General features: G+C 39.3%; 1 protein-coding gene across 19 annotated transcripts in view; it reads right to left on the bottom strand.

Moving 5' to 3' along the window:
• Positions 1-21,563, bottom strand: part of RIMS2 (regulating synaptic membrane exocytosis 2) — a 649,263-nt gene that overhangs the window by 7,616 nt on the left and 620,084 nt on the right. For 16 of the 19 annotated variants that reach the window (XM_029222539.1, XM_029222538.1, XM_029222547.1 and 13 more), the window contains one exon: positions 1,110-1,251. In XM_029222539.1, coding sequence (XP_029078372.1) covers positions 1,110-1,251 — 142 coding nt within the window. Of the gene's footprint in view, positions 1-1,109; positions 1,252-19,550; positions 20,032-21,563 lie in introns of those variants that run through there. The other 3 variants (XM_029222548.1, XM_029222549.1, XM_029222550.1) reach the window with 3 other exon arrangements.

A 21,563-nucleotide genomic window follows, 5' to 3' on the forward strand; every position in this document is an offset into this window, starting at 1 on the left:
TGTTGAATGAATTTATGAGTATTCATCCCATTTCTCCAATAAGACTATAAACACCTGGAGCACAGGGGTCATAGTTTGAACATTTTTATATCCCTAACAGTGTCTAACACAGTGCTTTGCAGTGATGAGTGCTCACTGCACATTTCTTTTTTCCTTGATTCTCCATCTCTTTTAAGACTTCCTTGATTAACGTCAAATCTATTTTGTCCCCCAAGCATAATTAATTCCCAAATATACAGTTAATCCGAACATTTTTAATGCTTCCATAAATATCCCATATAACCTTACTTACAAATGTATGGAAACCATATATATCTCGTATTTATATAACTGTGCTAGACAAATGATGCCTAGGGCAAATCATCAACACTCTGCCGGCTGCTCCTATGGCCTCACGCCTGTGAACTGACTACACATACGTTGCCTAAGCACCTGATGCTTCCATGGTGATGACAGATGAGGTCAGTAAACCCCACTCTCCTCTATTAATGTCCTTTACGCACCCATCTACGATCTGCAGTTGCTAATTATTGTTAATTTGTTGGTGACAGGGCTGTACAATCTTGACAAATGCTTTAAAAATAGACACAGTGGAGTCAAGGGAAAGCTACATGATAACTACATAGAGGAAAGACTCACCAACTTTGCGGCATTTCATTTTGGCTGTTACATTTATCTGAACTGTTTGTTACTGGATGGAACTAAGTATGTATCGATATTCTATATTTTTTAGTAATAACTCTTAGAGCAAGGATTTAAAAAATTAGCATCGTACACGTGGCATGGGCACAAGTGCTTATTATTTCTGTGCTTTTATGTATTATTTCAAGGTAGGGCAAACTTCTATTTGTGACAGTCACATTTTAGCATCTTGCCCTTAAATTGAAACACTTTATCCCCAAACCTATTTCCATTGATATAAAAAGCCAGATATGTCACATTTCTCAGTGGCGGGTAAGCAAAAGTTTTCTTCACAGCAAATCAGCCAGTGAAAGTTGAAATGGTGCTGTAGGGCATGTGAGTTAGCTTTGGTGAAAGCACAGAGAGTGAGGTAGAGAAGAAGGCCTCCAGCAAGGCATGGAGACCACGGCACAGCCAGCATCACTCACTTTCCTTCTGAGCTATAGCTGTTCATGCTGCCATCTGTGGATTCTCGGCTTGCCTGTCGAGTCATCCAGTTCCTCATTTCCACAGCCAAGCCTGTTTCTGTACTTCTCTGCACGGTGCTCCGTAGCTTTTTACCACTGGCTTCTGCACGGACAGAAAACAAAAGGGGTGATAGTTTTGTCGTCATCATCTGGTAACAAAAAATAGCAGCCAATGCTTTGAGGTCCTCAGATGAAGAAGCTGCATAAATACAAAATGCTTTTATGAAGGAGACAGAGAGAAAAGGTATTTCAAAGCACGTCTTGTTGAGGGATGAAAACTTTCTAAAAAATCTTCAAGAAGCACAAAATACCATTGTTTTATTTTCATTTAAAACAGTGTTCAAATTGGTAACAAAAGGAACAAAAAGGATCAAGCTATGTAAAATAAGCTTTGTTTTCATTGTAATATTTAAATCAAGATTAATTTATGCCTTTTTCTTTTTTCTTTTTTTTGGTCATAGTCAAAGAAGTAGGCCTTCACATTATTTCCAAAGAATAGGTGGTGAGTAATCCTCAATTCTAGCTTTAACTTTCACACAAAAACCTGTTTTTGCAGGGTGATCAGTATTAGAAAGCAAAGAAAGCTACACTAAGGAGATAGCCTCTCCTGATAACACTTTCACATCTGTACGTCACTTTCAGAGAGGTTCTCATAAGGAATGCAAAACCCAGCAATGCCATGTGAAAAAAGAGCTTTTAAATTTTTGGTCATGGATAGTCATGTTCTTAAGGATCTTCAACAGTTTGAATAGGAGGTTTGCTTATGGAAGCCAATTAGAAGACCAAACAGGAAACTGAGTCAAGTACCACAGATGTAACAGAGGTACGAAGTGCCATCTGCAGAGGTCAGGGAGGAAGGAGCATCACAGAGGGAGTTGGGACTTGAGCTGGGCTTGAAAAATGGGCAGATTGGGATCCAAGGAACAGCCCCAGTTATCAAAGGCCTTGCATGTTGGAATGTGGAGCTGAGAGATGACTGAAGCTGGAGCAACAGGGGGATGGTTCAAATTACTTGTATTAATTTACCTCCTGTCAGGTCTAAATATTTATCCACATTGACTATTCATATCATTAGTATTTTGGGATATGGTAAGCTCTTTTAGTGCCTGGTATTAATAATTTCATTTTAGATCAATAAATATTTGGTGATGTTGACAGTGACTTGTGGAAATCCTTTCCATCAAACCTCTTGGAATATCTGCTCACCATTTTGAAACACTGCTTTAAATTTCATCTCTTCTCTTCTCCACTTCCAACTTTAATGTACATCAAAATGCTTTAAAAAGTATACATAAAATATGTTATCACTGATCTACAACTCAGTTCCATAATCTGAGCCTATTTTAGATAATTGATAGTAAAACATGTTGTACTGATATGAACTACTGAGAGGAGCTAAAGCATCCCCCATTGATGACAGAAGGCTCTTCCTTCCAGAGAAATGGTTAATTAATATATGTAAAAAGTGAGAAAAATTTAAAATTACCAATTGGCAACCTCCAGTGGAATAAATGATTCAAATAAGGCACATCAATGGATGCTAATGCCATTAGATAAAAGGATATTCATATGAGCCAAAAATATCATTCCCACAAATTAGTTCTAATTGTTAAAGGAAAACAGGTACTTTACTACTGGGAAACCTGGCTATTGCCATCTTAATCAGGTGAGCAAACTCAGCACTAATAGTGGGGCAATCAATCACTGTAGCACCTGTCAAGTTGTTCTAGACAAAAGTACACAACCTGTTTCTAATCAGGTCTCTGCAACCAACTTCTAAGTTTTCAAAAATAGAGAGGCTAGAATAACAAGATAAAGGATACACACACACACAAAATCAAACAAACCCAGAGCATGGGATTTTGTTCAAGAGAATTGACTTAGTCTCTTAAAGTTAATATCATGAAAACTAACAAGGTGGGGGAATTGTTCCAGCTTTAAAAATATCACAGGGATGTAACTATTAAATGCTATAAGTATACTTTGACTGGTTTCTTTTCAAGAAAAAAACAACAAAAAAAGAAACCCTAAAAGCAAAACACTAAAAGCAATGTTAGGACAAGTAGGGAAAATATGAATATGAATTGAGTATTAGATGGGATAAGAAAATTGTTAATTTCCTTAGGTAGATAGTGGCATGTACTATAAAAAATTTCCTTATCATTAGGAGATACATACACTGAAGTATTTAGACATGAAATGTTATATTGTTTGCAACTTACTTTCGAACAGTATAGCAAAAAATACACATATACATGAAGAGGATGAAATAACAATAACAAAAAGGATGGGGATGAAGAGTAGACCTTGATAGCCATACATTCAATATTTATGATTTCATTTGAGAGTGATCCCCAAATGGCCACATTAAACTGAATGAAGTTAAGTCAGAGAAAAACAAATATCATATGATATCGCTTATATGTGGAATCTAAAAAAATGGTACAAGTGAACTTAGTTACAAAACAGAAACAGAGTCACTGATGTAGAAAACAAACTTATGGTTACCAGGGAATAAAGGGTGGGGGAGGGATAAATTGGGAGATTGGGAATGACATATAGACACTACTATGTATAAAATGGGTAACTAATAAGAACCTACTGTATAGCACAGGGTACTCTACTCAGTACTCTGTAATGATTTATATGGAAAAGAAATCTAAAAAAGAGTGGATGCATGTATGTGTATAACTGGTTCACTTTGCTGTACAGCAGAAACTAACACAACATTGTAAATCAACTATACTCCAAAAAAAATTAATAAAAAAAAAGTAAAATTTTGTCCAGGTGTGAACTGGAATCATGAAAGGTGCTGGGCTGGTGTGAGGGAGCCAGGCCAATGGCTGAGTCCTGGCCTCTCCGTGTAGCTTTACCATTCACTTCCTGTGAAGAGTGCCTATGAAGCATGAAAAACCACCCCCAAGTGAGATATACAACTTCAGTGACGTTTGAAAATGCAGAATGAGGATAAGTACAGAAAACATGACTTCCTAAAGGTCTCAGGACATGGCCTTTGCAGTGTCAAAAATCTACTGGTTTTCATGTAATGCCTGACTCTTATCACAGCAAAAGTGACTTGAAAATCTGCTATTACAGGCTGATGAGAACTAGTGACCATTTGGCAAAGAATAACAATACAACGAGCATGTAATCCTTTTGTTCACAGATTGCTTTTTACATGTGTCCTCTACAGAACAACTCTCCTAATCCCCATTTTACAGATCCAGTATCCAAGGGCCCCAGCGGGTTACACAATTCCCTGAAGCCAAACAAAAAATGACAGAACCAGAGTTTATACACAGTTCCCTGACTCCAAGTTCTCTGCTATTCACTATTTTGTTGTCAGAATATAACCAATGGGTAGCTTGGACAGCTGTCCATGGAGATGATACTAAGCTAACTCTATGAGTACATGTGGAAGGCCCTGCTAGAAGCAGCTGGTGGGGTGGAAAGAGCAGAGAATAGTGAAGAGGTCAGGCCCTGGTGTCCAACTGTTTCTCTTAGAATCCCTACTCTATCATGTACTAGCTGGGTGACATGAAGCAAGTTACCTTCTCTGTGACTCAGCTTTCTCAAACTGTGAAATGGCAATGATAATAGTAATGCCTACCTGATATAATTTTTGTGACAGTTAAGGAAAATAATATATTTAAAGTGCTTAGGATAGTGCCTGCTATATAGAAAATCTTCAATTAATGGTACTGTCATTATTTCTACCAGAAAGGAAATCAGAAAACATGTATTCTAGGCCAATCTTTATCACTGACTAGCTGGCTCTATGGCCTTCTCTGAGTCATATCCCTCTCCGAGTTTCAGGTTCCTCATTTATGAAAAAAAAAAACAAAGGAGGGGGCTTCCCTGGTGACGCAGTGGTTGAGAGTCCGCCTGCTGATGCAGGGGACACGGGTTCGTGCCCCGGTCCGGGAAGATCCCACACGCCGCGGAGCGGCTGGGCCCGTGAGCCATGGCCGCTGAGCCTGCGCTTCCGGAGCCTGTGCTCCGCAACGGGAGAGGCCACAACAGTGAGAGGCCCGCGTACCCGCAAAAACAAACAAAAGAACAAAGGAGGGGGAGGGTGCCAGAAGATCTCTGATCTCTTTTAGCTCTAAAGTCTATGAGTTTGTGTCATTAATGAATGACCAAGACCATGATTAATAGCATATATTGAGGAGATAAGGCTACTCCCTGTCATCTGATGGAATCAAAGAATTCTAGGCATATGCTGAGCATTTATAATAGCTTTTTTTTCTTTTTTGCGGTACGCGGGCCTCTCACTGTTGTGGCCTCTCCCGTTGTGGAGCGCAGGCTCAGCGGCCATGGCTCACGGGCCCAGCCGCTTCGCGGCACGTGGGATCTTCCCGGACCGGGGCACAAACCCGTGTCCCCTGCATCGGCAGGCGGACTCTCAACCACTGTGCCACCAGGAAAGCCCTATAATAGCTTTTTAAAATATGTCTTTTAAATGTACTTTTATATGATATATTTATAGACTTATTTAAAATGTATTTTTTTAACATCTTTATTGGAGTACAATTGCTTTACAATGGTATGTTAGTTTCTGCTTTATAACAAAGTGAATCGGCTCTACATATACATACATCCCCATATCTCCTCCCTTTTGCATCTCCTTCCCACCCTCTCTATCCCACCCCTCTAGGTGGACACAAAGCACGGAGCTGACCTCCCTATGCTACGCGGCTGCTTCCCACTAGCTATTTTAAAGTGTGTATTTTTCAATACCACAAATCCTTTGCATCACATTCACAATAAAAGTAATTTAACCTAAATATAATTCATTATGGTGATTCACATTTAAAGTTTTGAATGCTGTCATGTTATTCAACCTAAAAACTGAACCCATATAACAGAATGCCTACATAAAGTATAGTAAGCAGAATTCTAAGATGGCCCCCATGACTATGTTACTTTACATGGCAAGAGGGATTCTGCAAACATAATTAAGGTTACTAACCAGTTGACCTAAAGATAGAAAGATTATCTCGGTGGGCCTAACACATCCACATGAAAACTTTAAAAGCAGAGTGCTTTCTCTGGCTGGTTCCAGAAAAGTCAATCAGGGAGATCTGAAACACAAGAAGGATTTGGTGTACCTTTCCTGGCTTGAAGATGGAGGGGACCATGTGGGAAGGTCCTGAGAGCAGCCGTCAGCAATGCTTAGCTGACAGGCAGCAAAAAACTGGATTCTTCCAACAGCCTGAATGATCCTGGAAGCTGACTTTCTCCCAGAGCCTCCGGACAAGAACTCAGCCCAGCCTACACCCTGATTTCAGCCATGCAATACCCTAAGCAGGATCCCAGTCATGGCCTGCCAGACATGTGTCCTACAGAACTGTGAACTAATAAATGGGTGTTGTTTTAAGCTGGTAAAAACATGTGATAATTATCAAGCAACAACAGGTAATTCTTTGGATTATTTTTTTAATGGGACATCTATAAAAATAACCTGTTGTGACCACAGGAGTAGAACAACTGAAATTATCTGTAAGAACAGCGATGATAAGAAAAAGTATGTATTTTAAAAAGTATATATACATATATACACTACATACATATCATATATTTATATATATGATATGTGTGTGTGTATAAAGATGTTTAAAAATACTCAGGTAGCAAACTACAGAACTAAGGCCCAGATTACGTTGTTGCAGAGTTCTTCAACCACTCATTTTGGTGTGGTATTTTAAGCTGAAGTATATTTGGAGAAGGTGCCTGTAGGTAAAAATCAAGTTCTTGAATTACAAAAGATCACAAGCATAAAGCAACACAGGAGGTGTCCTTGTTATTCTGCTCTACTTAGTCTGATGACTCATTTGCTTGGCACCCTCTAAAGTCAAAGAAAGCCACTTGAGTAAATAAACAACCAAAGTGTCAGTTTCCCGTAACAATGCTGAAAACCACGAAACCCTTTGAGTGACTTGACAACAAAAATCAAAAAGTCCTCCAAATGTAAAATAGATTGCTAGTGGGAAGCAGCTGCATAGCACAGGGAGATCAGCTCGGTGCTTTGTGACCACCTAGAGGGGTGGGATAGGGAGGGTGGGAGGGAGGGAGATGCAAGAGGGAAGAGATATGGGAACATATTTATATGTATAACTGATTCATTTTGTTATAAAGCAGAAACTAACACACCATTGTAAAGCAATTATACTCCAATAAAGAGGTTAAAAAAAAAGAAAGGTCCTCTCTGCTACTGATTGGAAAACTCTCCTAAGCCCCAAGATGAGACTCACACAATTAAATGCCTAACTTATTGTCAGGGCGACCTCTTTCCAAATCTTGGGTCCACAGAACCCATTCCCGCTTGCTCTCACCTGGAAAGTCTCATCCCCTTTTGCAGACAGACTCACTTTAGACTCAAGATTTTCTTGATGTTAATATGGGAAGTGATTTATGGAAACAGGCTGAAGACAGGTTGGTAGATTCTGAAAAATGACTTCCCATCAGCAGATATTACATCTGGACATAAAGAGGTTGATTTATTTACCTGTTTGGTCCTGCAAGACCTTAATATGGGGACACTCATGAGTAGATTACTGTAGTTGTGTATAAAAGCTTGTGCACTTATGTTTGTCGGGGCTTCTTACTATAATAAACATAATTCAAATCTCAGAAAGTTTGAACAAAATACGGACAAATATCTGACAATTTCTTTTGGGCTAATCCAGGATTGGCATTAACAATTAAAATAAACAGAAATTAACAGTTGATTTCCAAAATTGTTTCAAAGTTTAACACAAATCCATTCATTCCAACAGCTTTGTCACAGCTATTATGAAGTAGTGAGCTACAAGTAGAGGTCACAATTATGGTAGACATTAGGGCTGTCTAAATATATTCACATTTCCCTCATTTATGAAGTTCAGTGTGGTCATGTAACTTGCTTGGCCAATGAAATGTGAGCAAAACTGGTCTGTGTAACTTTAGGGTAGAAGCTTCAAATCCAACAATGTATAAAAAGAATTACACACCATGATGAAATGGGATTTATCCCAGTTATGCAATGCTGTTTCAACTTTCAAAAGTCAACTAATGTAATGCATCACATCAACAGGCTAGAAAAGAAAAATCACATGATGGTATCAACAGGTGCAGAAAAAGCATTCAACAAAATCCAACACCTATTCATCATACAAACTCTCAGTAAAGTAGGAATAGAGAAGGGCTTCCTCAACTTGATAAAGAATATCTACAAAACTTACAGCTAACATCATACTTAATAGTGAGAAACTTGAAGCTTTCCCACCAAGATCAGATACAAAGCAAGAATTTTCCTTCTTACCACTCCTTTTAACATCATACCGAAAGTTCTAGCTAATGCAATAAAACAATAAAAGGAAATAAAAGGTATAGAGATTGAGAAGAAAGAAAGAAAACTCTCTTTGTTCACAGGCAGCATGATTGTCTATGTAGAAAATCTGAAAGAATCGACATAAAAACTCCTGGAACTAGTAAGTGATTACAGCAAGGTTGCCAAATAGAAGGTTAATATACAAAAGTCAATTGCTTTCCTATATGCCAGCATGAACAGGTGGAATTTGAAATTAAAAACACACTATCATTTACATTAGCATCCAAAATATGAACTACTTAGGTATAAATCTAACAAAATATGTACAAGACCTATATGAGGAAAACTACAAAACTCTGATGAATAACATCAAAGAAGAACTAAATAAATGGAGAACTATTCCATATTCATGGATAGGAAGACTCAATACTGTTGATATGTTAGGTCTTCCCAACTTGATCTATAGATTCAATGCAATCCCGATCAAAATGCCAGCAAGTTATTTTGTAGATATTGACAAACTGATTATAAAGTTTAAATGGAGAGCAAAAGACCCAGAATCACCAACACAATATTGAAGGAGAAGAATAAAGTTGGAAGACTGATACTACCCAACTTCAAGAGTTACTATAAAGCTACAGTAATCAGGACAGTGGTACTGGTGAAAGAATAGACAAGTAGATCAATGGAACAGAAATATAGAACCCAGAAATAGACCCACATAAATATAGTAAACTGATATTTGACAAAAGAGCCAAGGTAATACAATGGAGCAGAGACAGTCTCTTCAACAAATGGTGCTGGAACAACTGGATATTCACATGCAAAAAAAAAAAAGAAACAAAGAAAAAAAAGAATCTAGATACAGACCTTAAACCCTTCACAAAAATTAACTCAAAATGAATCACAGACCTAAATGTAAAATGTAAAACTATAAAACTTCTGGAAAATCTAGATGACCTTGAGTATGGTGATGACTTTTTAGATACAACACCAACAGCATGATCCATGAAATACAGAATCGATAAGCTGGACTTCATTAAAATTAAAAAGTTCTGCCCTGCAAAATATCCTGCCAGGAGAATGAGAAGATAAGCCACAGGCTGGAAAAAAATATTTGCAAAAGACATATCCAATAATGGACTGTTATCCAAAATATACAAAGAACTCTTAAAACTCAACAATAAGAAAACAGACAACCTGATTATAAGATGGGCCAAACACCCTAACAGATACCTCACCAAATAAGATAGTACATAGGTGGCAAATAATCATATGAAAAGGTGCTCTACATCATATGTCATCAGGGAAATGCAAATTAAAACAATGGGATACCAGTACACACCTATGAGAATGGTCAAAATTTAGAACACTGACAACACCAAATGCCGGTGAGGATGTGGAGCAACAGGAACTCTCATTCAGTGCAAACTGGTACAGCCACTCTAGAAAACAATTTGGTGGCTCCTTACAAGAGAAAGAGACTGCCCCAGAGAATCAGAACACTCTGCTCCTGTTGTTATTACTTGTTAATATTGTTAATAATTATTAATCCTTATTTTAGCAAGAAATAAAACCAAGCTTATGACTCTTTTGCAGTAAGATCATTCTAATATCTTTCCATAAAAGTTGAGGCTTATCATTTTGGTGGGTTTTTTTTTGTTTTTTTTTAAATTTTTATTAGTGACTTTATTTATTTTTGGCCACACTGCACGGCATGCGGGATCTTAGTTCCCCGACCAGGGATTGAACCTACACCCCCTGCAGTGGAAGTGTGGAGTCTTAACCACTGGACCACCAGGGAAGTCCCTCATCTTGGCATTCTTAACACATTTAAATATAAGAAATTATAGCTCTCACTGTACTCTTTCGGGGGTTGTCCTTTTTATGGTACTTTTTTGTTCCTACTACCTGACGTTGCTATTATGGCAAATGAAATTATTTAGAAAATTGTTCCCCCTGCTTTTTGGCTTTTTTTTTTTTTAACTGACATCTGTCCTTGGTCATGCATCAGCCCACTGATATTTGTGCCTGTTTCTCTCTCAGAAATGGACATGAAATATCACGAACCTCTTCTTAACTCTCAAGTTAGCTATTTTGAGGCAGCATTTTTGTGGTGAGAAGAGCATGCCATTTTAGAATCAGATGATATGAGTTCAAGTCTTTATTCGATCATTAGCAAACTCTGGGCAGGTAACTTCCTTTCCAAAGCTCAGAGTTCTTTTGTGCAAACTTGAGGTCAGACCTAGCCTATGTCATAGAATATATGAAATGTAGTGGTATTTAATGAGTAGTGATAAATAAGGACCAGATACTGTAAGCTCTGTGAAAAAGTTTTGAAAACTGTAAAATGCTATACAAATCCTTCTTTGAAAAATGACTGGAATAATGTGAAATTATCCTAAACTTGCAGGAAGAAAACTATATATAGAAAAGTGAGGGGCTTCCCTGGTTGCGCAGTGGTTGAGTCCGCCTGCCGATGCAGGGGACGTGGGCTCGTGCCCCGGTCTGGGAGGATCCCACATGCCGCGGAGCGGCTGGGCCCGTGAGCCATGGCCGCTGAGCCTGCGCGTCCGGAGCCTGTGCTCCGCAATGGGAGAGGCCACAAAGTGAGAGGCCCGCATACCGCAAAAAAAAAAAAAAAAAAAAAAAAAAAAGTGGGGCCTTGCCATAGAAATGGGGAGAGCCTGCTGGCCAAACTGGATTAAGGGGTTGCTTTCCCACACAAACCCACAGATTTCAGATGATATCAAGGTGGTTGCCATTGAGAACAAAGGAAGTAGGCAGGGCACAGAGGGTGGAAACTAAAAGAACAGAATCTCGAGGCTTAAAATCTCTGTCCAATGAGGTGTTTGGTTGGAGTCACTCACACTTGAAACTGGCTGGAATCAAACAGCCTCCTGAATTTTTGAAGGATCTGTGTAGAAAAAAAAATTACTAGCCCATTTACAAAAGCCTGTTCAGGAATTCCCTGGCTGTCCAGTGGTTAGGACTCCATGCTTTCATTGCTGTGGGCCTGGGTTTGACCCCTGGTTGGGGAGCTGTGCAGCATGGCCAAAAAATTAAAAAAATATATATTTAAAAAAAAGCCTGTTCAACCCCTAAGGTAACTCCTATTTTTTCCTAATCTGCACTAGGAAGAAGTGGGCTATGAAAGCTATGGAACCCCCTCTTCAATGCAAGCGTTTGTGGCCATAAAGAATAAAGGACAAAGAAACACTTTCCAGAAAACAGAACCCAGGGTCCCAGATGAGTAAACCAAGAAACGTCTTCCACTCTCAATCTTCGCCATTCCCTCCAAGTGGGAAAATTCCTGTGGATGAAAATTTTTATTTTGGTTATCCTGCTGCTGCTTTACCATTTAAATTGGATGTACTGGAGGCAGATACTGCGTCTTTAGGTTTACAGGTCACTATAACCTGGAAAGCCACATGTGGATATGAAGGAGAGGACCATACATCACTCAAAGATCCTAGATTTCAGTCTGCATGGTATATGGATGACATTTTAAGGTTGTCTTTCTGGGGGAGGGATTGACTATGTTCTATATGCAAAATAAAAATGTCCACAGATATTTTGGGTGGCCAAATCTGCAGGAAAAGTTAAAATTAAGAGAGCCACATATACTTTACCTTATTGAGCAAAGACCAAATAGCAAGCCAGTATTTTTAAAGACTTAAAAATAGGTAATTAGGCTGAGCTTAACATTTCCCCGCCCCTCCGCAATGGTAATTATATAATTAGATGGATATTTGTTAGGGTTTTTGGCTCACCAGCATTTGAACCCTCTTCCTATGTATGAGAAATAACCCATCCTTTAACTGTAGAAGCTAAAATTGTCAGCTGTCATTTTTCCAATCTGCCTGGCAATTACGACGTGAGTAAATGGCTGAGGTTCTGCTGATCAGACACCACCGCCCCAAACTTTGAATCTGAAGCTACTGAATTTAGAGATAAAGGGCAAAAAAGCTTAGTCCTACTGATTCACTGGGCTCCTAAAGGGCTTTGGAAGGTAGGGAAGCTAAACTGAATGTAAGAACCAGATTGTGAAAGACTTTGAATGTTAGGCTACAGGTTTTATTTAGTAGGAGATGGGAATCTACTGAAGTTTTTGGAGAGACAGTAGTGTCAAGATCAAGATGATGGGGACTTCCCTGGTGGCACAGTGGTTAAGAATCTGCATGCCAATGCAGGGGACACAGGTTTGATCCCTGGTCTGGGAAGATCCCACATGCTGTGGAGCAACTAAGCCCATATGGTACAACTACGGAGCCTGCGCCCTAGAGCCCACGAGCCACAACTACTGAGCCTGCGTGTTGTAACTACTGAAGCCCGCACGCCTAGATTCCATGTTCCTCAACAAAAGAAGCCACAGCAATAAGGAGCCCACGCACTGCAACAAAGAGTAGCCCCCGCTCGCCGCAACTGCAGAAAGCCCGCGCACAGCAACGAAGACCGAACGCAGCCAAAAATAAATAAATAAATAAATTTTAAAAAAATGATACTTTAAAAGTAGAACTCCCATTGCGGAGCATAGGCTCCGGACGCACAGGCTCAGTGGCCATGGCTGACGGGCCCAGCCGCTCCGTGGCATGTGGGATCTTCCCGGACCGGGGCACGAACCTGTGTCCCCTGCATCGGCAGGCAGACTCTCAACCACTGCGTCACCTGGGAAGCCCTGATATTATCATTTTTGTGTTAGCTTTTTCTTCAACTGAAAATGATTTCAAAGATGGACTAATTCAGTCCTAAATTATCAAGGACTAATGATATCAAGGTGATAATGAGGATGGGAAGGAAGAAAAAGAACTGAAAAAAGCTGGGAAGGAACCATTTCCTTGGCAGAAGGTGCCAACTGGTGGCACACATTTAAGCCACACTTGGTCAATAGGTATGTGGGTTCAATTAATAGTGTTTAAATTTTTTCACTTAGGCACTAACATTTTAAAATTTAAAGGCTTTAAGTAAACATTCAGATTTATAGCTTCTCTTAGGGAAAAGAGAAGAATAAATTTGCCAACCCTGGGCTGATATTCAATTTGGCATCAATTAGCTAGAACTGAGTATTCACCATTCCTTTTTGGATGGACAAGCTCTCTCCAGATTTTCAGAGTTCCTGCATTTTCCCTTTTGTATTATATCTGGCCTACTTCACTGATGTATGTTACTTTCCTGGCCCTCGACTTACAGGAATAATAAGAGAACAACTGATCACTGGAATAGTTAAAATAAACGACCCTTTCATTTTAGTCTCATTAGGCAAAATCTAAGCCTTAAGAAATGATACTGCAGGGACTTCCCTGGTGGCGCAGTGGTTAAGAATCTGCCTGCCAATGCGGGGGACACAGGTTTGGGCCTTGGTCCGGGAAGATCCCACATGCTGTGGAGCAACTAAGCCTGTGCGCCACAACTACTGAGCCTGCGCTCTAGAACCCGTGAGTCACAACTACTGAGCTCTCGTGCTGCAACTGCTGAAGCCCGCATGCCGGGAGCCCATGCTCCACAACAAGAGAAGCCACTGCAATGAGAAGCCCGCGCACAGCAACAAAGAGTAGCCCCCCGCTCACCGCAACTAGAGAAAGCCTGCACACAGCAACGAAGACCTAACGCAGCCAAAAATAAATAGATTAATTAATTTAAGAAAAAAAGAACTGATACTTTAAAAGTAGAACTTATCATTTTTGTGTTAGCTTTTCTTCAAGTGGTCAAATAGTATTGTATATACGTGGCATTAGGTAAATCCCCTCGTCTCCAATCAAATACCATTACAATATGAGATAGAACAAATATACAGAACGATCTTTTCTGGTCAATAATAATGGTCTATGAAGACCAGCAGAGAGCACTTAACCATAGTCCTTGGCAGCGACTGGAAGCTGCCATTACAGCTAGTGAAACTTACTAGTGGGTTTCTTTTATGTCATTATACACAAGATGTCTCCATAGCAAAGTCTGTCCCCATTTCTAGTTTTTTGAATTTACTGAACCTGCTGAAGGATGACAGCAAATTGGGGTTTAACTTGACTTTTGTATTAAATTTAAATTACTTTAAGGGTATTATTTGGACACTTGGTAGTGAAAGATTCTGAATCTTAGATTAAAAATGTAATATCTGATAAGCATTCTGAGTGGAACTGTTCTTTGATTTATCCTTTTAAATTCCAAAATCTTTTGCTTCACTTTATCGACCTAGAATCTAATATAAAAATTGTGCTATTGTTGAATATGATGTGGACTCGTATAAGAAATGATTTATTATACGTAACCAATCATAATCTAGGAAAAATAATATCCCCTAAGAAAAGACACGTATTTGGACTATTATTGTTTATCCATGTCCTGTCCCCAATATTGGCATTGTGAAAATGTACAAAAACTATGATCACTGAATTTTAGTAAGTCTAGATCACATGTTATAATTTTAAAATAGTATAAATATGATGGCTAGCAATCAGTTACATTGATATTCAGCTTGAAAAGAATGGTAGAACTATATACTGTTATTCTTTCACTGTTGTTATTAATAGACACTTACTGAATACCTACTGTGCTAGACATGATGTCTGTACTTAGGAGGATTATATTTAAGTGTATGGAGAATTTTTTATTCCAGTGGAGCATGGGCAAAGTGTTAAGCTCCATTTTAATCAAATGGGACTGTTTATTAAGAATTAAGTGCACAGGGAGCTATATTCAATATCCTGTGATAAACCATAATGGGAAAGAATATAAAAAAGAATGTATATATGTATAACTGAACCACTTTGCTGTACAGCAGAAATTAACACAACATTGTAAATCAACTATACTTCAATAAAAAATAAAAATTAAATTAAAAGAGAATTAAGTGTATTATTTACAAAAGGATTAGAATAAGATAACGTAGTAGCCTCTTAAAGAGTGGGGGATAGTTAACTAGGTCTTCCGATAACAGTCTGTTTAGTTCCTTTTATATTAATTCCTCATAGCTTCACTATTACCTGTAAAGATACTTTCCTCAGTTTTTCTGGTGATTTTTAAACAATTCTTGTTTCTTAGATGATTTTCCTGTAACTTAATTTTCAAGATAGTGGCATGTAAAAGAAATTAAATAAGTTAATTTATTCAGTTAAATAACCTTAAGATGATAGGATCTCTTCTTCTGTATAATTGCCAAGCCATATTTTAAACAAAGAAGGAAGGCCATAAAATCAAGCAAACCAAATTCATTACATATTATATGTACATTACTGAAAAAGAATCACTAGCCCAGAAACACAAGTCACTTTAAGATAGCTTGAGAAACCAGATCTACAAATATTAGGATATGTGCAATTTCCCTACATTATATGACCATACCATTTGCCCTTGGATCTGTGGGTGGGAGGCTTGCTTCTCCTGCTAGGAATGGTAACCGTTTCAATGGTTCCTTCTCTCTTAGAATTATCTGTCATGTTTAAAAATTCTACATACAGTAATATTCTATATTAGGGAGGTGGATTCAATGTTGGGGCCAAGTACTTTATATAGTGAAGCTAATACTTATCTCAGAGGGCTCAATGATAAATAAACATAATTTATAAACAGTTAAAGAACATGTAGGTGCTATTATCCTTACTTTTACTTGAAAAAAAAAATTACCCAGAGATTTGGAGAACACTTATCTGGAATATATCCCGAGATAAAGAACAAAAAGTAAAGTAAAATAAAAAAGAACTACAAGCAAACAAAAGAGATGCTACAAAGACCAGTCAACAATCTTAACTTATTTTGCTTATACGAATGTCCCTTTCCTCCTCGCTTAAGTCAGCCCCACTGAGATTATAACCTGTGGCCAAGTTGTTTAATTTCTCTAAATCTGTTTTCGCATATATAAAATGAAAATGATAATCTCCTTGAAGAATCATCATGAAATCAAAGGTATACGGCACAGAGAAGGTGCTCAATAAATGGTAACTATTATTATTGTACTTGATTTGCAAAACACAGCATATTACAAGAAAATGCAGTATAATAACGAAGAAACAATACACAGAGTAGTTGGGATTTTAAACTTCGGAGCCAGATTATGGGTTTTGATCTCAGCTCCCCCACTTACTGGCCGTGGACTCTGGGCAAATTGCTTTCAAAGGTGTGCAGGAGGCAATGAGAGCTATCACTGTTTAACCCTCACTGTCTCAGGGTACCTACTCTTCTCTAACTCCTCAATTAGGTTTTTGTATCATCTCTTATTGTGCTCTGTACTTCACCCTCCTAAGCCCTTCACAGTTTAAATTACATAGTTATTCCTATTAATATCCATCTCCATTAGACTGTGAGCTCTAAGAAGGTAGGGAGCATATTCAGCTAATTCAGGGACTAGCATAGAGACTAACACATCTCAGAGCCTCAATAAATATTTCTGAATGAATGAATGAGTGAAAAGAATATGGTCTCTCAATAAATTTCTCAGCACTTCCTCTTATGTGCTGTCCAAGAATAAAATGAGAATATGGAACCGGAAGGCAGAGTACGTTTGAGATTAGTTAGCTATTGCACTATATCTGAAAAGACAAAAAAAAAAGAGAGAGAGAGTGTGAGAGTGAGAAAGAGAAGCTGTAAAATGAGATTGACTTACTGAACTGATCAGTTACTTCAGTCAAATCACACTGGTTGGTAGACCACTGCCCACTTTAGAAAAGCTGTTCTCAACCAGTGTGACAATCATCTGTTGTGATGGGTTTTCTTTATAAATTAGGATGGGTTTCACAGTTATGACTATAATAACATAGTCCTGAGTAAGCTTATGAGAGTATGTTATCCACATGAACTTTATGTGTCCTGTGTGGGTGTCTCAAGAGAAAATAATTGCAGAGAAGCACTGCTCCAGGCCAGTGATTTCTAACTTTTATAACTCTGCAGGGTATGTTGAAATATCCTCAAAAATCTCAGGATTTTCAAGGGTGGTAGGAGTATAGCAGAATCAAAGAAGAAAGTTAGGATTTCTTCTCTTGGCTGTAAAATGACTACACCCCAGTGGAAAGACCTCTATTTTATGGGGAATGCCTCCTCTCTAGTTACTTACTTTGGCTTCATTTTGTCTTGGCGACTCAAGAAACCATATTATAGGACAGAAATCTGTTCCAATTTCCCATGTGTAGATGTAGGAATTTCCTTTGGGATTAGTCTGTATGAGCCAAGGTTAAGTCAATGTACTTTAAATTTTGAAGAAATTTCACATTTACATAAGTTTTTCTTGTCTCAAAAAGGCTTTTAGGATGGCATTTTGTAAATCCAATTAACTCTAGCTACAACTTAAGAAAGAATGATGATAGTTCAACTGAAGCAAAGTCAAGGCTGAAGACTTGGTGTAAAAACTAAAAATTGAGAAATGAGTGTATAATAATGTGTTTATCTAAATATGTATTTTTAGGCACACCTGGCTTTGAGTTCTAGTTTCACCACTTACTAGGTATGTGACTGTGGCCAAGTATATGCAAATAATAAACTAATATAGCTTGGGTTGGGTGCACAGATTGTGTTGTTGACTGCCTGGGTTCATACGCTAACTCTATTACCTACTATCTTGGGGACCTTGAGCAAGTTTCTGAATTTCTCTGCCTCAGTTTCCTCCTTTGTTAACTGGAGATAATAAAAGCACTGTCTCGTAAGGTTGTTATGGGCCTAAAAGACTAAGTGCATGTCAGGTTCTTAGAATAGTGCCTGGATAATAGCTGATACTGAAAGTTTTAGCTACAATTATGATCATTCATTTACCCAATTTGATTTTCTAATACCTTGACTTGCTTACATTTCCTGAAATGTTAAACATTTAATAGTAGAAAATGAGCAAACTGTAAATGTACAAACAAGAACAGCAAAAGATTAGTATGAAAATTAAAAGTCACATTTATATAGAGAAGTACCCTACCATTAAACCTGTACTGATCTAGTGCAAACTGATATTGCAACAATAAGCTAGAAGAAACCTGGATAGCTCTAACTAGTGAATTATCTTAAAGAACACTTTTCAGACATATTATTAATCAGCCATCTTCCTCCTCCCTGCCTTCCACTGGGAAAAATAGGGGAAAAAAATATTTCTACCTGTTCTCAGAGCAGGTAGTTAGTTTCTTCTAAATCAGGGGTCACTACAGATTTCCTAGTAAGAGGTCATTGATTGTCACAGAATAAAAGCAAAATAAATCCTATCCTATACAATGATATATACAATAATAGAGGTAACATGATGATGCTAACCACCCCACTCTGGATATATGTGCGTGCAAAGATGAACACAGTTTGCAACTAGCTTATCAATAAATTAATAAACAGCATTTCAAATGTTGGGATGCTATTATTTAGCAGTCAATTCTTACTTTGATTTACAAATTATGTTTTTAGCATTAGTTGTTAAATCTTATAGGAAAGTTCTTCACAAAGAAAACGTATGTTTTGAAAACTTTATAAAGGACTTGAAGTCTCTTGGTGAAAAGTTTGAGTCCCCTTCGCCGTTTTTCTCATTAGCTTAATTATAATGACATCACTCAAACACCAGAGACAAACAACCAATGGGGAGATTCAAAGTGTGCCTGCCAACGAAGTTCCAAAGGCCCACAGCACAAACCAGCCTCCGTTAGTACTATCAACCTTTGACCTGTCCATTGTATCACCCTTTCCCCTCATTTGGACCTTAAGTGTTCACAGGCTGGGATTCCTGTTTCAAAGTTTTGCCGCTGCTTTTCCCTTTAAGTTTTGATTATTTCTGTCCTCGAAATCAAATGCGAATACCAAGACTGCGGGAGTAAACGAAAACAAAACAGTTGGGTGCACCCAACGGGGCCGCCTTGCCTCCCACCTGTCTCCATCCTCATCCAACTGCCAAGCACTGTTTAACTCAACTTCATTAGGAAAGCCTCTTCCCAGTCAGCGCCTGTGGAGCTCCCCAAATAACCAATCAACGGAACTTCTCCTAGGCTCAGCTGGCGCTCTGGGGGGTCTCCTGCTCCACAGTCCCCCAGAGAGGAGGGGCTAGGGACACTGCTACTTGGAGTTCTCCAACCCTGTCAACCCTCCAACCACCGACCTTCCGAGATGCGAGATGTACACAGACAGACACAATAACTACAGGCTCACCTCCTTCTTCCTCTTCCAGGGAGTTCATGCAGGGAAAGTAGCCGGCCAGCGCCTCGAAGGAGGCGGAGAGACTGCTCCGGCTCTGGGAGCGCTGCATGGAGCGCCCCGCGGCGCCGGCGCCCCCCAAGCCCTGCCGGCCCATCTTGGACGAAGACCCGCTTTTCCCGCGGTACAAGATACGAGGCGTCTTGGCGGCTGAGGCGCGGCGACCGCAGCGCTTCGGGGGCCGGGATGCTGCCGCGGGACCCTGGGGTACTGGCCCCTGCCTCCCTAACCCGGTCCGGACCAGACGTGGCCTTCCTGGCTGCCGGGGCCTCCACTCTTCTGGGGAGGGGTACGAGGCGGGGATCCAGGCGGCGGCGAGCGGGGACGCGGCTGCTCGCTGTGGAAGTCCGAGGTCTCGCCAGGAGGGAGCTGAGGTGCCCGGAGGCTGCGGCTGCGAGTCGGTCTGGCCGCCCTCCCCTCGCAAGGAGAGGTTGCTGATGCTGAGGTCCCCGCCAATCAGCAGCCGAGCGGGGAGGCGGGCTGGCAGCTCCGGAGCGCGCTCCTCAGGCTCTGGGCAACTCTGAGCCCCGAGGAGCTCCTGCTGTTTCCGTTTCTTCCCTTTCCTCGCGTGATTAACACCAGGGAATGGTCGTTAATGAGACGCAATACGTTAGGCATCACAGATGGGAACTATCTCAGGCAAATTTTGGTAGTCACTTAGTCTCGCTTAAAATTTGTTAACGTTCCTCAAGCATAGATAGGAAATAATTTTCTCCAAATCATAAAACAAAGCCTCCCCAATTTTTAACAGGTCCCATGAAAGCCTAGAATTAAAGCGTTCTCGTTTACCTTCTTTCTTAAAAAGATTAAAAAGTCAACGGAAGGTAAAAAAGATTTTAAAAATATCAAGAGCCTGAAAAAGAACCAACACTAAAAAAGTACTGTGATGTTTATCAATTTTGCTTTAATTTGGGGAATTTTTAATGCTTTTTTTCCCTCCAGATTAGATAATCTGCTACCTATTGTTGCTAAGAATGACAATGAACACTGTAAGGCTTTAGCATCTAAATAACAGGTAACATCCTCTTAACATAAATTTGGAAGCAACACAGACATACCACAAACAAAACAGTTTATAAGTGAAATAGTATCACATTCTGCAAATCTCTATCCCAGAACATAAAGCAACCGTAAGTCCATTTTAGCATAAGTCAGAAGACTGTCCTACTTTTTGTAACTTTAGACAAGTCACTAGACCTCTCAATTTCCCTATCTAGGCAGGTGGGACGGTAGGGCACAATGATTCCAATCCTAACCATGTCATAGCTTGATTGTTGGCTATGTGTTTTAGGGGATTTCAAAAGTGTTTTGTAAAATGTAAATTATACAATCTAAAATGGTTCTTTCATACAATAAATATTTACTGAGTACTATATATGAACAAGTTCTTTGCTTGATGTACTGGGACATACAAATATTCATTCAATTAATAGTAATTGAGCTCCCAGTGTATGTCAGGTACCTTTGTAAACACCTAGGACATATAGTGATCAAAGCAGATAAAAATCTCTGCTCTCATGGAACTTATATTCTAGTAGGGGGAGAAAGACACAGTAAATCAGTAAATTATATAGTGTTAAAAGGGAGATAAATGAAAATGGCAAAAAAATGAAGTTAAGGGGTATGGGACAGTCTGCAATTTAAACAAGAGCTGTCAGGGTAGGTATCATTGACAAGGCAACATCTGAATAGATGTATGAAGAAGTTGAGGAAGTAAGCCATTCGGATATGTGAGGAAGAGAGTTAGTTTGAGGCAAAGAGAGCCTGCAGTGCAAAGGCCCTAAGATATGATGTCCTGGTGTGTCCCTGGAACAGCAAAGAGGCCAGGGTAGCTGGAGTGGAGTGAGTAGGAAGGAAAGGAGGTCAGAGAGATAAGAGGCAGAGAAGGGGACAGATCACACAGAGCCTTCTAGGTATGTTAACAGCTTTGGCCACAGCACATCACAATTTAGGAAGTACAAAAC

The sequence above is a fragment of the Monodon monoceros genome, unplaced genomic scaffold, assembly GCF_005190385.1.
Source record: "Monodon monoceros isolate NGI ecotype Baffin Bay Population unplaced genomic scaffold, NGI_Narwhal_1 Super_Scaffold_14, whole genome shotgun sequence".
Classification (NCBI taxonomy): Eukaryota; Metazoa; Chordata; class Mammalia; order Artiodactyla; family Monodontidae; genus Monodon; species Monodon monoceros.